We start from the raw sequence: 16,505 nt of genomic DNA, 5'->3' as shown, positions 1-16,505 counted from the left end.
TTACGTCGGAATAGTGCCTGAAAGAATTGATTCCAGCACTTTTCAGAATCGCAAAAATTTTCGCCAAAAACACAAAGGGGTTAACCTTCCTTTTTTTTTTACCAAAAAATTTTACGTCTCATAATTGATTCGTATGACGCTTTCCCGACCATTTGGACCTCAAGGAACTCGGAAGACGCAGGAAAAAAAGCGTGGGATCAACAGAAGAGAAATTGAGGAGAAAAATACACCTGCTGAAAAATGTCGAAAATTCAGGTTTCCATTTTTTGGCTGTAACTTTCGATGCGATGATCGCAGCGTATTGGGACTGCGCCCAATCGATTTCATTCGCAAAATTACGTCGGAATAGTGCTTTAAAGAATTGATTCCAGCACTCTTCAGAATCGCAAAAATTTTCGCCAAAAATACAAAGGGGTTAACCTTCCTTTTTTTTTTACCAAAAAATTTTACGTCCCAGAATTGATTCGTATGACGCTTTCCCGACCATTTGGACCCCAAGGATTCCAGAAAACGCAGCGAGAAGAGCGTGGGATCAACAGGAGAGAAATTGAGAAGAAAAATACACTTGCTGAAAAATGTCGAAAACTCAGGTTTTCGTTTTTTGGCTGTGCATTTCGATGCGTTGATCGTAGCGTATTGGGACTGCGCCCAATCGATTTCTCTCGCAAAATTACGTCGGAATAGCGCCTGAAAGAATTGATTTCAGCACTTTTCGAAATCGCAAAAATTTTCGCCAAAAATACAAAGGGGTTAACCTTCCTTTTTTTTTTACCAAAAAATTTTACGTCTCATAATTGATTCGTATGACGCTTTCCCGACCATTTGGACCTCAAGGAACTCGGAAGACGCAGGAAAAAAAGCGTGGGATCAACAGAAGAGAAATTGAGGAGAAAAATACACCTGCTGAAAAATGTCGAAAATTCAGGTTTCCATTTTTTGGCTGTAACTTTCGATGCGATGATCGCAGCGTATTGGGACTGCGCCCAATCGATTTCATTCGCAAAATTACGTCGGAATAGTGCTTTAAAGAATTGATTCCAGCACTCTTCAGAATCGCAAAAATTTTCGCCAAAAATACAAAGGGGTTAACCTTCCTTTTTTTTTTACCAAAAAATTTTACGTCCCAGAATTGATTCGTATGACGCTTTCCCGACCATTTGGACCCCAAGGATTCCAGAAAACGCAGCGAGAAGAGCGTGGGATCAACAGGAGAGAAATTGAGAAGAAAAATACACTTGCTGAAAAATGTCGAAAACTCAGGTTTTCGTTTTTTGGCTGTGCATTTCGATGCGTTGATCGTAGCGTATTGGGACTGCGCCCAATCGATTTCTCTCGCAAAATTACGTCGGAATAGCGCCTGAAAGAATTGATTTCAGCACTTTTCGAAATCGCAAAAATTTTCGCCAAAAATACAAAGGGGTTAACCTTCCTTTTTTTTTTACCAAAAAATTTTTCGTCTCAGAATTGATTTGTATGACGCTTTCCCGACCATTTGGGCCCCAAGGAACTCAGAAAACGCAGCGAAAAGAGCGTAGGACCAACAGGAGAGAATCGGCGAGCGAAAAAGCACCTGCTGAAAAATGTCGAAAACACAGGATCTCTTTTTTTGGCTGTAACTTTATATGCGTTGATCGCAGCGTATTGGGACTGCGCCTCATCGATTTCTTTTACAAAATTACGTCGGAATAGTGCATGAATCAATTTATTCCGACACTTTTTAAAATCGCGAAAATATCCGCTGAGAATACAAAGGGGTTAGCCTCATCATTGAATGTAGAATATAAAGACAGTTGCCCTGATGGGCTCTGATGTGACAACCGAAAATTGCTCCGTGAGATGTTCGAGTGGTAGAGTTGAGAACTTATTACAGGACATCAGAGAGTTCCTGATTTCGACACGATGCTAGCTGCATTCAACTTTTGAGTAACACAGTCTTTGCTATGATAAGCTCAAGCCAGTACTTGGCCTGAGTGCACTTACCGACTTGTCGGCGGTACAAGAAATTAATAATGAAAATAAATATCTTCTAAAATGCGTAGCAAAACAGTGATTCAATGAAAGTTAGGTACCCGAGAGAAGGATGTATACATAGATCATGAATAAAAATAGATCACGTGTAATAAAGATGCAGAGACCAAAAAGTATAAATGTATACGTGGTCCATGTACGACATTGATATATATGATTCATTCATGATTAATACGTGATGCATACTATAAATTTTATAATTTACTAGGAAACATCCTAGATTATCTACTATAATCGGCTATAACATGACAATAAATGAATTGTTCGTTTCGATATGGGATTCAATTCGACACGCAGTCTATATATTCCATAACATTGATATTCAGAATCAGGAGTAGGAATAGAAGTGGGATCAGGAGTAGGAGTAGGAATAGAAGTAGGATCAGGAGTAGGTTCAAGAGTGAGAGTAGGAATAGGAGTAGGATCAGGAGTTGGAGTAAGATCGTAGTAGAAGTAGGATCAGGAGTAGGAGTAGGAGTAGGAGTAGAAGTATAGGTGGAGGGTAGGGGCGGGAAGGGTATGGTAGGGTAGGGTATGATAGCGGCAGGGGAGGGTAGGGTAGGGGGTAGGGTAGGTGTTGAGTAGGGTAGGGTAGGGTAGTCTCCTTCTACTGTCACGTGCGGAGCGGTCTCGCATGCGACGACTTAACCCTCTAGGTGTTCGTAGAGGTTTATATTTTTTTGGTGGGTCGGGCGGTGATCGTCCTCTACAGGGCGTTCCCGGGAATAGGATTGGAGGATTTGATATTTATGGTTTTAGAAACCTTTATGATAAACCTTAAAATGAAGGAAAAGCAAGAGAAAATTCGAGACACGAAAGCTTACAATATGTTCTTAATCTAGTTGTTTCCACTCATTCAACTACTCACTTTTCGGTGGTTACAATCTGAATGGCTCACGCTCTCACACGATTATACTCAATAGTAACACTCACATACGCTTATCACTACACTTTTCTAAGGAGTTCGTGGCTCGAGGTTCAACACTTATCACTAGCTTCAAAAACTGACGCCGCGACGCGAGATGCTTTGGAATACCGCTTGTAGAATTAGAGGTGTTCTCGCTCTAATCGTCGGTGATTCTAAGTCTGATACTCTTCACACAGCAGCTCTGAAGGAGCCCGGGTTCCGTAGATGTCGTTCTTAGCTGTCTCTAACGGGGACTGACTTCGCTCGCTCGTCCGACACCCCTTGGAGCGTGGCTCGCCTTGCGACGGTCATCCTCGAAGCGCGTGATCTCGCGACCGCCTCATCCCGGTGTTGATTACACCCGGGATCTGGCGGCCGCGGAGACGCTGACGTTGCTGTCCGTCAACTACGCCGTTGCGCTCGGTTATGCCACGAACTGTTTTGTAATGAATATTTTATACAGATTAACTAATATATTTAAGCTATGCTTCCTTGTCTCTAAAGATATTAATAACTGACATGATTTATGATATTTGGTGTAAATATGCGGCGCTCGTGACACTACTACTTCTACTCCTACTCCTACTCCTGATTCTACTCCTACTTCTGCTCTTGATCCTACTCCTATTCCTGATCCTACTCCTAATTCTACTCCCACTCCTTCTCCTACTCCAACTCCGACGATTCCCACTACTTCTGCTTCTATTCCTATTTCTACAGCCATCCCTGGTCCTGATCCTGATCCTACTCGTATTCCTACTCCTGATCCTAGTACCACTCCTACTTCTGATCCTACTCCTTATCCTACTCGTGATCCTTCCCCTGATCCTACTCCTGATCCTACTCCTACTACTCCCACTACTTCTACTTCTACTCCTATTTCTACACCCATCCCTGATCCTACTCCTAATCCTACTCCTGATCCTACTCCCGATCCTACTACCAGTCCGACTTCTGATCCTACTCCTGATCCTACTCGTGATCCTTCTCCTGATCCTACTTCTGATCCTACTCGTGATCCTACTCCTGATCCCACTCCCACTCCTACATCTGATCCTACTTCCACTTCTACTTCTGTTCTTACTCCTAATCCTACTCCCACTCCTACTTCCGATCCTCCTCCTGATCCTACTACTCCTACTCTATTAAATATTATATAAATTTTATACTCACAGTGCACAAATCCTCGTCATCCTCGTCCTCCTTTTCTGAGTCCTCTTCCTCGTCCACCTCGATCACCTTCAACCACCACCAACCACCTCCAACGACCACTGCTAACCACCTCGGATTATATTTCGAATACTAATTAATATTTTCAGGATTAGAACACATCAAAAATATTGTGTAAGGATTTACATAATTTTGTAAGTGACACATTTTAGCAAGAAGATTATGAGAAAATTATAGAAATTTCACTAGCGCATTGAGAGCTACTGAATTCAGGCTTGCGCAAAAAATGGATTGAAATAATTTATTGTAAACATGACAAGTTTGAAATATTTTAGATAAAATATAATTAAAATTGCCATTAAATATTATAAAAATGTTATACGCACCGTATAGACATCCTTGTCCTCCTCGTCCACCTTATACTCCTCGCCTTCCTCGTCCACCTCGATCACACACAACCACCCCTAACCACCTCCAACCACCTTCAACCATCGCCAACCACCTTGAACGACGCTAACCACCTCGTGTTATACCTCGAATACTAATAAATATTTCCAGTATTAGAACACATCAAAAATATTGTGTAAGGATTAATATAATCAATTAATTAATTAATAATATAATGAATTTCGTTAACACGTTTATAGGTACTGAATTTCTGCTTGCGCGAAAAATGAATTGAAATAATTCATTGTAAACATGACAAGTTTAAAGAATTTTGGAATGAATATAATTACAATCGGCATTAAATATCAAAAAAATTTTTCACTCACCGAGCACAAATCCTCGTCCTCCTTGTCCACCTTGTTCTCCTCATCTTCCTCGTCCTCCTCCTCGTCCACCTTCAACCACCTCCAACAACCATCGATACCCACCTCCGGTTACACCTTGAATAGTAATAAATATTTACAGTATAAGGACACATCAAAAATATTCTGTAAGGATTAATATAATCGATTAATTAATTAATAATATAATGAATTTCATTAGCACGTTTATAGCGACTGAATTTCTGCTTGCGCGAAAAATGAATTGAAATAATTCATTGTAAACATGACAAGTTTAAAGGATTTTGGAATAAATATAATTACAATCGCGATTAAATATTATAAAAATATTAAACTCTGCGTGCACAAATCCTCGTCTTCCTCGTCCTCCTTGTTCTCCTCGTCTTCCTCGTCCTCCGAGAGTCGCGATTCACCAGCTAGCGGACCTGGAGCGCCGAAACTACAGAGCGCTTGTCCTAGAAGTCAAGTTTCATCAGGTAGCGGAACTGGAGCGCTGAAACTACGGAGTACTTGTCCTAGAGGTCGAGTTTCGCAAGGTAGCGGACCTGAAGTGCTGAAACTACGGAGCGCTTGTCCTAGAGGTCGAGTTTCACCAGGTAGCGGACCTGGAGCGCTGAAACTACGGAGTGTTTGTCCTAAAGGTCGAGTTTCACAAGGTAGCGGACCTGAAGTGCTGAAACTACGGAGCGCTTGTCCTAGTGGTCGAGTTTCACGAGATAGCGGACCTGGAGCGCCGAAACTACGGAGCGCTTGTCGTAGAGGTCGAGTTTCACGAGATAGCGGACCTGGAGCGCCGAAACTACGGAGCGCTTGTCCGGAAAGTCGCGTTTCACCAGGTAGCGGACCTGGAGCGTAGAAACTACGGAGCGCTTGTCCGGAAAGTCGCGTTTCACCAGGTAGCGGACCTGGAGCGTAGAAACTACGGAGCGCTTGCCGGAAAGTCGCGTTTCACCAGGTAGCGGATCTGGCGCGTAGAAACTACGGAGCGCCAGTCCCGGAACTCGAGGTACACCAGGAAGCGGACTCGGAGCGCAGGATCCAGAAGGTAAAGAACCCGGTACCCGAAATCTGCGGAGCGCGATTTTCATCCGTCCGCTCTACTGCGCGGTTGTTTCCAGACTGAGGAATTCGGCTAGCTGATTACTGCACAATGATGACGTCAAGAGAAAAAAAATTTTGGGTGACATCACTTTCTGAAAATCCGATCATCCAAACTATGGTTTTGAACTATAATATTATGTGTATGATCTATGATGTGTGATGCATGATATGAAAAGATGTATCATGAATTGAATTGAAAATCAAGTACATGAATCTGTATCGTTTATATTTACCTCGAAATATCAAATCTCTTATTGGCGACAGTCGCATCTCTAAGATTCTCAATTTATTTTTTCAAAGTTTTTTAGTAAACAACTTTGAGCTGCAAATATTTTGAAAAAATTTAAACTACTTCATTTTAGTTCTCATCGTTTCAGAAATGTTCCTATGAAGATTATGAAGAAGTTTTGTTTTTGCTTTGTTGAGCATTTTTGAGATTACGAATTGAAAAAATTGAACGTCTCAAGTTTGTAAATAACTGAAAAGTGAAACATTTTTTTCCTTGCTAGAAGCACGTTGAAGATATGTGAAGGCCTATTTTAAGAGTTGTTCAAGAATTTCGAAGCGGTAACTGGGTTTTATTAAGAAAAATTGCGCAAGGTCGTGAATACATGCATATGAAAATGAATAACGAAAATGAATCTATCATGGGGTTTGTTACAAATTGAATGGAATAAAGTATTAAAGTCTTGTGGATTTATTTTGTATTTTGATAAGCTGTTAAGATTGTCTTTTAGTAATACAACTTTTTGAAAAGGTGTCGAAAAATAGCTAAAAACAATATTTTACCCTCATAATAGTGACGTACTTATCAAACCATATTTTCCTTCTCAATAGTTGATATGCTAAATATTAATTATTATCAATTCATAGTTTCTCAAAGTGTTAAATAGGACGGGTAAAATCTGGTTTTCACAGGGCACATTATTTAATATTCAGAATTATATAAATAACATTATTGAAAAATCAACGGCTATTTGTCAACAACTGATTTCCAAGGGAAATCATCCGGTACCATTCAGATTATTAGATTCTATTTCCAACGCAACATTATCCGTAAAGTCAATTTTTATCCTGTCGGCTGAACGTACTACCGTTATCAAAAGATACTCACAATTATAATCTGCTATTCCGCATGAAAAAATATTAAGGCGAGTATAGTTATACCTTGCACTGTTGCACATTTGTTTAAATTCAAGAGGTGAGAATTAGCTATATTGTTACGTGCCTGAAGGTGCAGTTGTAAAAGTTGAAGTGGCTGTTCAGAAAGGGACACGTGGTTTGTAGCCACCTATAACAAAAAGCGTACCGAAAACGGTAATCGAAAGTACTATAGCAAGAAGATAACCCGAGAATTTATTTACACGTATTGTAATTGGCCATATAAAATACTTTGTCGCAAACCATAATCATCCTTGTGATATGAAAATATTTTTTCGGAATATTTAGTGCTACAAGTCCGCATGATAGGTTTTTATTATTGTTAAGTGAAAAGCGTGTCAGCCCAAAAAGTATAGGCACGTGGCTTTGGAACTGGACATAGATGGCAAAAAAAAAGTTAATTGGTTGAAAATTTTTGAAAGCTTGGAGTCGTTGGCTATTACCACCGACACTTCGCAAACATGTTTCTGCTTGCAGAACTTCACGAAAAATCTGAGAAACATCAGAAACTCGCACCTCGGTTCATATATTTTATATTCCAAGAATATCAATTGTATTGCGCGTCTCTTCCTCGAGATCAACTGGTAGTGCCCCTACTTCATACCGATGTCGCCACATATTTCATAGTTATATATCGAAAAAATCGGCCCTGCACCTTTGTTTCCTAGATCTAGACATTCTTCTTTTTTGTGCCGACAAGCCACAATCAAAAAATAATAAATAAATTAATAAAGTACACAAAAAACATTAAAAATGTTCCGGAACCGGAGCAGAAGTACAGATTCGGGAAAAGAAAACGACGGAGAACTTCTGGAAAAACGAATAAAACGATTGGAACGAAAATTGGCGAAGAAAAAGTCGAAAAAGAAACGGCATCGCAGGCACGCCTCGTCGTCATCGTCCGACTCGCGCTCGCCGCGAGATTATAACCTCGGAAAGAGAAGACGCGGCTATGAATCCCCGACGAGAAATTGGGAAACTGACAGTTTTTCACGAAATAATATGGAAAATGGTAAGTTGTTTCCCCGCTGTCCTCGAAATCCCCATGAATGGGAGAGGAAAAGGGAAATATTTTGCAGGCTAGGTCGTCTTACCCGTCAAGCGTGATCATTTCGCTGTAGCGATTTAGGCACTCTGCAAGGGCTGTAGCCCTTAGAGAGGAGTTGTAACTCATGCCCAACAAATTGGAAAATCCAAAACAATGCCACTCGTAAGTTTTCAACCAATCGAGGAAGCTGTAGCGATGGCAAAAATGTATAAATATATATATGTATATATATATTTACACGAACATTATTGAAACGAAGACGCAACTGTGATGTATCACATAGAAAATATTCCTCATTCATGTATACAGGTCGGGCCTCAGGTTCACAAGCCGACGATACAGCGACCGGGGAAGTACCCGTCGTCGAACCACAGGGAGACGCGAGACGCGCTGAAGACGTCGATCCCACAACTACGAGAGCTGAGACACCACCGAACCCAGGAGTCGATGAGTCAGGGGGCCTGGCAGAAAACGTCCTCAAAGCTATGGGGAAACGGATTGCCCCAGACAGGGTCCTGGGACCGGAACTTCCAAAACCTATCGCAGTGCGATGGGAGGAAATATTCAAACAAGGTCTGCCACCAGAGCTAAAGACGTCAATCATCGAAAAATACCCTCCGCCAAGCAACTGCATGTTCATTGATCCGCCAAAAGTGAATCCCGAGCTAAAAGCGGCCTCAACGGAGGCGGTCGTAAAACGAGATAACCGCATCATCTCAAAACAAGAGAGGATTGCAGCATGCCTTTCCGCTCAAGGAAAAGCTTTGGCAACAATCATAAAAAGGGATAACGATGCCGACCTTGCATTAATAGAATCGATCAGCGACACGGCGAGACTTCTCGCAGATCTTCAACGCGAAGAAACCGCAGTAAGAAAAAGTCTTATCTTAGCGCCGTTAAAAATATCGGTGAAGGACGCACTGCAAAATTCAACAACAGACGAATGGCTATGCGGAAAGGATCTCGAAGATCGGTTGCGGTCAGCCAAAAATTTGGAACGGTCACTTAATGAGCTAAAACCTGCAACAAAAAATCAAACACCAAAGAACTCAAAAAACTTCAAGACCCCGCCGCGTTACCAAGCGCAAAAAACACAATCGGGAACGACCGGGGGGCAGAAATACACAGGATTTCAAGCGCAGAAGAAATACCCATCCCAGCGAACACAGCCGAGCCAATCACACCACAAACCGTATCAGCGAAGAGACAACAACTCTCAGAACCGACGTCGGTAAACCTTGTAGGTATCACGGCAGGTAGATTACAATTTTTCTTAAAAAATTGGCGAGCAATAACGTCGGATCAAAAGATCCTTTCATGGGTCGACGGATACAAAATACCGTTTTCAGTAACAGTCGAACAAAACAGGGTACCTATCGAACCCGCGCGGTCCCCCTCAGAAAAACAAGAAACCTTAAAACTAATAGACGATCTGCTCAAAAAAGGAGCCATCGCTAAATGTAATCCGGCAAAAAATCAATTCATCTCAAACATTTTTCTACGACCGAAACCCGACGGTTCGAAGCGGTTGATTATAAATTTGAAGGAACTGAACACTTTCGTCATAACGGAACATTTCAAAATGGAAGACCGGAAAACAGCTCTTAGACTCATAAGCCCTCAGTGCTTTATGGCCACTTTGGACCTTAAAGACGCGTATTACCTGATTCCACTCGCGAAAACACACAGAAAATACATACGGTTCCAATTAGATCAACAATATTTTGAATTTACATGTTTGCCGTTCGGCCTTAGCGTCGCTCCGTTGGTTTTTACGAAAATAATGAAACCAGTAATTTCGCATCTGAGGAAAAGAGGATATTTATCCGTGATATATCTCGATGACTTTTTACTTTTTGGAGACACGTACACCACGTGCCAAGATAACGTCAGAGAGACTTGCAAACTCCTGAAAAAACTAGGATTCATTATAAACGAAAATAAAAGTCAAATCACACCGTCCCAACGTTGCAAATTTTTAGGGTTTTATTTTGATTCCGTACGATGGACTGTAGAATTAACAAAAGAGAAAAAAGAAAGTATCAAAGAAAAAAGCGCACAGTTGAAAATTCGAGATTCCGTAAAAATTCGGGAATTCGCACAATTCCTCGGTACTTTAGTGTCAGCGTGCTTTGCGGTCAACTACGGCTGGGGCCATACTAAAGCTTTTGAGCGAGCAAAATACTTAGCCCTCAGATCCAACGGGGGAAAATATGAGGGATACATGAAGGTACCGGAAACTCTTTCGCCGGATCTCACCTGGTGGGAATCAAAGATTGAATCCTCAATAAACCCAATTCGAGATTCGAATTTTACTCTTGAGATCTTTTCGGACGCCTCGCTATCGGGATGGGGAGTATTTTGCAAAGGCGAAAGATCTCACGGACACTGGAATGAGAACGAGCGTCTGTCCCATATAAATTACCTCGAGTTATTGGCAGCCTTTTTTGGCCTCAAATGCTTCGCGAAAAACTTAGAAAACCGTCAGATACTCCTTAGAATAGACAATACAACCGCGATCTCGTACATCAATCGAGAAGGAGGAATTCAATACCCCCACTTAAATAAAGTAACAAGAGATATCTGGGATTGGTGCGAAAATAAAAACATATGGGTATTTGCGTCTTATATAAGTTCAAAAATGAACGTAGAAGCGGATGTAGAATCCCGCAGATTGGAACCGGAAACCGAATTCGAACTAAAAAACACAACTTTTCGAACGATTGTTGAAAAATTCGGGATGCCTGAGATAGACTTATTTGCAAGTCGAAAAAACGCGAAATGCAAAAAATACATTTCTTGGCGAAGAGACCCTGGGTCTGTAGCGGTAGACGCTTTTACGGTCCCATGGAACCAATATTTCTACGCTTTTCCACCCTTTTCACTAATTTTACGCACACTACAAAAAATCGAACGCGAAGAAGCGCAAGGGATCGTAGTAGTACCAGAGTGGCCAGCTCAACCCTGGTACCCCAAATTTCAGGCAATGCTCGTTGCAGAGCCCATTGTCTTCAAACCTAACATTAACTTAATAATTTGTTCTAACAGGGAACCTCACGCAATTTGGCAGAACATTTCCCTGGTTGCCGGCAAGCTATCGAGCAGGCATTCGCAAAGAGAAAATTACCAGAAACAGCAATCCAGATCATGACATCATCCGTAAGCGAATCGTCGCTTAAACAATATGACGGCGCGTTAAAACGCTGGTGGATCCATTGTTCCGAGAATAACATTTCTCCATACGAAGCAACGGTGTCAGATATTTTAAAATTCCTCGCAAAAACATACGACACGGGAGCCTCCCATGGGTCGCTCAACACCCTCAGATCCGCAATTTCGCTTATTATCGGGCCGGAAGTGGGACAAGATCACCATATCAAAAGGTTTTTCAAAGCAGTACACAGCTTGAGACCAACAAGACCAAAATACGATTCAATCTGGGAACCAAAGATTGTTCTTAATTATTTCAAGTCTCTGCCAAAAAATGAAAATCTCTCGCTGAAAGATTTAACCATGAAACTGATTACCCTGCTAGCCTTAATCACGGGACATAGGATGCAAACATACTCAAAAATAAACGTCGAGAATATTCAAAGAGTGGGAAATGCGTTCGAGATTAGAATCCCGGATCGAATCAAAACTACGGGCGCTAATCGAAAACAGCCGCTATTAATCATACCATTCTACGCGGAAGACGAAAAACTTTGTTCGGCATCAGCCTTACAAAACTATCTGGAGAGAACAAAAACCTCAAGAGGCTCCAAGATAGATCTCTTCCTATCGTTCAAAAAACCATTTCAAGCCGTCTCATCGCAAACCCTGAGTCGATGGGTCAAATTAACATTGAAAAATAGCGGAGTAAATACGGACAAATTTACAGCACACAGCACACGCCACGCATCCACGTCTGCAGCGAAAAGAAACAACATCGATATAGAAACGATAAGAAAAACTGCAGGCTGGACAACGGGATCTGAAACCTTCGCAAAATTTTATCATTTAAATGTCAGTAGAGATAAGGATTCTTATGCACGAGCGATCTTGAACTCGCAATAACATTAGTAGTGTTAAGACACAACGTATAACACAAAACTAATAAATAATATTGGTTGCCGTTATTAGCTTTAAACATCTACCAGTTGATCTCGAGGAAGAGACGCGCAATACAATTAAATGATTAAACGAACTTACCAAGTGAAGTTCTATCATAATTGTATGAAGCGCCTCTTCCGAGATGATCAACACCCACCCAAAATACCCATCTAATAAACGATTACATACCCCTAATACAACGGCAACGCTTTCAAAGAATGTCTAGATCTAGGAAACAAAGGTGCAGGGCCGATTTTTTCGATATATAACTATGAAATATGTGGCGACATCGGTATGAAGTAGGGGCACTACCAGTTGATGATCTCGGAAGAGGCGCTTCATACAATTATGATAGAACTTCACTTGGTAAGTTCGTTTAATCATTTAATTTCTAACTCATTCTTCATCAAGTTCAACTCCGTTTATTTTCTCAGTTTCAATCACTCTGGAAGTATCGACTCCATCGTTCAGCAAACCTCAGGGTCGACTTTCTTGGAATAACAATTTTACACTCAACAGTGTTTTCTTGACGGTTAAAAATGATACTCATTGCTATCAATTTAAACTATTTTTTCCCTCTGATACTAATTCTTTTTCTGGCCGTCCATTCTCTGCTTACTAGAGCAGAGTACAAATTCGAAATTTTCAGGTGAGTTGAAAAATTAACGACGGAGCCAGGAATCGAACCTGGTATCTGGAGATGCTTTATCGGAGACTTACTCCACTAGACCACCTAACCGCCCTGACTACAGTATCATTAATTTCTCTCATCCCCTGTATTCGAAATTGTTGTTTTCGTGTGATCTTTAATATATATATATATATATATATTTGAAATTCGTCGTGAGAGGCACATTTTTAGGACTTGCTTGAGAGGGCATACGGAACGCTTGCTTAAATGCTACTTCTATTTAGAACTTAGCCAATCGAAGAAATTTTCGGGTAAAATTGCTCCTGGTATCAGGAGAACATCTCAGCCCAGGAGGTTGCAATATACAGTTGAAGGTTGATGTGCAATATACATAACTTCAGGAAGAATATATAAAATGTTATATGAGATAGTTACTGTTGTAGTTTGTAAGTTGAGTTTAAGCTTCGGCCTGCGTACAGATGCAACGGCTCTCTGCAGGAAACGATGTGTCTAATATTGTATGTTGTTACTATTCGATGTAAATCAATGAACGAATTGATTTTACCCTATATTATACGTATTTTGTGAGCTGTTGGTGCTATGATCTGTGAAATACCTTTTTTTGTTAAGCTCAGGGTTCAATTGTCTTGGAAAGGGTCATTTTAATCGTTTTAAAGCCAAAAAGTTTTTTGCTCAAACATGAAAGAAAAAGCAAGGCTAACCCTTTGGATTTTTCCTATCGGAATTTGGCTGATTTTTAAATAGTTGAATTGATTCTTTGACGCACCATGTCAACATAATTTTGCAAGAAGAATCGATTGGGCGCAGTCCCAATACGCTGCGATCAACGCTTCTGAAGTTACAGCCAAAAAACGAGATCCTGTGTTTTCGACATTTTTCAGCAGGTGCTTTTTCGCTCGCCGTTTCTCTCCTGTTGATCCTACGCTCTTTTCGCTGCTTTTTCTGAGTTCCGGACGGTCCTATTAGTCAGGTGAGGGTCGGTTACATCAAATCTGAGACCAAAAACTTTCGGCTCCAAAATCAAAGAAAAAGTAAGTAAGTAAAAAAAGTAAGTTTCACGACTTTGAGAAGTGCCGAAATAAATTCTTTCGAGCACTATTCCGACGTAATTTTGGGAGAGAAATCCATTGGGTGCAGTCCCAATACGCTGCGATCAACGCTTCCAAAGTTACAGCCAAAAAACGAGATCCTGTGTTTTCGACATTTTTCAGCAGGTGCTTTTTCGATCGCCGTTTCTCTCCTGTCGGTCCTACGCTCTTTTCACTGCGTTTTCTGAAATCCTTAGGGTCCAATTGGTCAGGTAAGGGTCCATCAAATCGAATCTAAGACCTTAAACTTCGGGCTCCAAAAATGAAGAAAAAGTAAGGCTAACCCCTTTGTATTTTTGGCGAAAATTTTCACGATTTTGAAAAGTGCCGGAATAAATATTTTCGAGCACTATTCCGACGTAATTTTGGGAGAGAAATCCATTGGGTGCAGTCCCAATACGCTGCGATCAACGCTTCTGAAGTTACAGCCAAAAAACCAGATCCTGTGTTTTCGACATTTTTCAGCAGGTGCTTTTTCGCTCGCCGTTTCTCTCCTGTCGGTCCTACGCTCTTTTCACTGCGTTTTCTGAGTTCCTGGGAGTCCAATTAGTCAGGTGAGGGTCCTTCAAATCGAATCTGAAACCAAAAACTTTAGGCTCCAAAAATGGAGAAAAAGTAAGGCTAACCCCTTTGTATTTTTGGCGAAAATTTTCACGATTTTGGGAAGTGCCGGAATAAATTCTTCCAAGCACTATTCCGACGTGATCTTGCGAGAGAAATTTATTGGGCGTAGTTCCAGTACGCTGCGATCAACGCATCTAAAGTCACAGCCAAAAAAAGAGATCCTAGGTAGGGTAGCGTGTGGTAGGGTAGGGTAGGGTAGGGCGTCACCCAACAACTGGTGAACTCCACAAGTCCCCTCGCAATGCAACCACGTGGGAACGATGCTGTGGTGGTGAATGGCACGGTGTTCACCACCAGCTGTGAATGTGCCAGCTCAGCGGAACATGAACGCATGTTCCCCCACTACCGCACCACGGTGGCCAATGGGACAACAAAGTCCGACTGGTGGGTGACTGTGGAGTCAACGCGAACCGTCACCCCATGCTCGTGCGGTGCGGTGCTAGGGACGAAATCCATAAAGGACAGAAAACAAAAAGACAAGTGGCGCGTAAAAGTGATGTCGAATGGACGGGAGGTCGCAGAAAATGACGGGTAAACAAATAACTCACAGCCGAGTAATTGTTCAAGGTAATATAAATGATCATCAAAGTGACTCGGGAAAAGTGCCAAACAATAAATAAGTGGGCATTTAATAAAAGTAAACAAACAATAGCACTTAATAGGTCGCAGGAATCCGCGTCGGCAAATTCCGACGGGCAGCAACGCACGGCAGGCCAGAAGTGAGGTAGCATTATAAACATATTATTATCCATATTCATAATTGCTAAAAAAAAAGACTCGAGTGCCTAGATGATAATAAAAATTCCAGCAGGCAAATAAAATAAGTAGTAGTAAATAGTACTAACACTATAGAGTAAGATTAAAATTAAGCGACGGCTTTTAAACCGTAGGACAGGAGTAGACTGACCGGCGCGGAACCCCTGCGTTAGCAAATTCCGTGCCGGCAGTAGGACGCGAGCCGTAACAACGACACGGCAAAGTGACAAACGAACTGACTGACGGGGACTCACAGAACAGACATGTAATAAAATAACATAGCAACAATGGACACGACATACAAACTAACTAACGGACTGACGGGGACTCACTAGACGTATAACTATAGGATAAACAGGACAGTAGAGCAAGGCCGACGGGAGCGGAGATGTGGGGCCGACAGGCCGGCGAGGAGCATGCCACCACGGGACAGGCGAGGGAGGCTATGACAACAAGCCGGCCACAGGGACGAGGTGAAGTAATGCGAAAGCGGTTCCGCCTCGTCCTGGGTGATGAGCGGCGGAGGGGTTTTAGCCGGTACAAATCCAGCACTATCCGAAGACACCAACTTAAACACCTGGATGTCTTTTTGAAGATTTCTCCTTCGCCGCTGAAAAAAGAAAAAAAGGGTAGGGTAAGATATAGGGTAGGGTAGGATACTACTACGACCTACTCCAACTCCTACGACTTCCACTACTTCTACTCCTATTTCTACACCTATTCCCGATCCTACTCCTGATTCTACTCCTGATTCCACTCCTGATTCTACTCCTGATCCTACTCCTCATCCTGATCCTGATCCTACTCATGATCCTGATCCTATTCCTGTTCCTACTTGTATTCCTACTCCTGATCCTAGTCCTGATCCTACTCCTACTCCTACTCCTACTCTATTAAATATCATATAAGTTTTATACTCACAGTGCACAAATCCCCGTCATTCTCGTCCTTCTTTTCTTAGGCCTCTTCCTCGTTCACCTCGATCACCTTCAACCACCACCAACCACCTCCAACGACCACTGCTAACCACCTGGGATTATAACTCGAATACTAATTAATATGCTCAGGTTTAGAACACATCAAAAATATT

At 41.7% G+C, this 16,505-nt stretch overlaps 1 protein-coding gene across 1 annotated transcript; it reads left to right on the top strand.

Annotated features, from left to right (window-relative positions):
* The first annotated feature begins 3,050 nt into the window (after window positions 1-3,050).
* LOC124305589 (putative uncharacterized protein DDB_G0290521) lies at window positions 3,051-4,095 on the top strand. Its single transcript, XM_046765167.1, has 2 exons — window positions 3,051-3,156; window positions 3,656-4,095. The coding sequence occupies exons 1-2, from the start codon at window positions 3,051-3,053 to the stop codon at window positions 4,093-4,095; spliced, it is 546 nt and encodes a 181-aa protein (XP_046621123.1).
* Window positions 4,096-16,505: the final 12,410 nt, after the last annotated feature.

The sequence above is a fragment of the Neodiprion virginianus genome, chromosome 5, assembly GCF_021901495.1.
Source record: "Neodiprion virginianus isolate iyNeoVirg1 chromosome 5, iyNeoVirg1.1, whole genome shotgun sequence".
Taxonomy (NCBI): domain Eukaryota; kingdom Metazoa; phylum Arthropoda; class Insecta; order Hymenoptera; family Diprionidae; genus Neodiprion; species Neodiprion virginianus.
Note: the sequence above shows the minus strand (reverse complement) of the source record. Positions and strands in the feature narration are given on the sequence as shown.

Coding starts and splice junctions, on each gene's coding strand:
- LOC124305589 (XM_046765167.1), top strand. CDS start 3,051: ATGCTTTGGAATACCGCTTGTAGAATTAGAGGTGTTCTCGCTCTAATC. Junction 3,157..3,655: donor TCTGAAGGAGCCCGGGTTCC/GTAGATGTCGTT, acceptor CTATTTCTACAG/CCATCCCTGGTCCTGATCCT.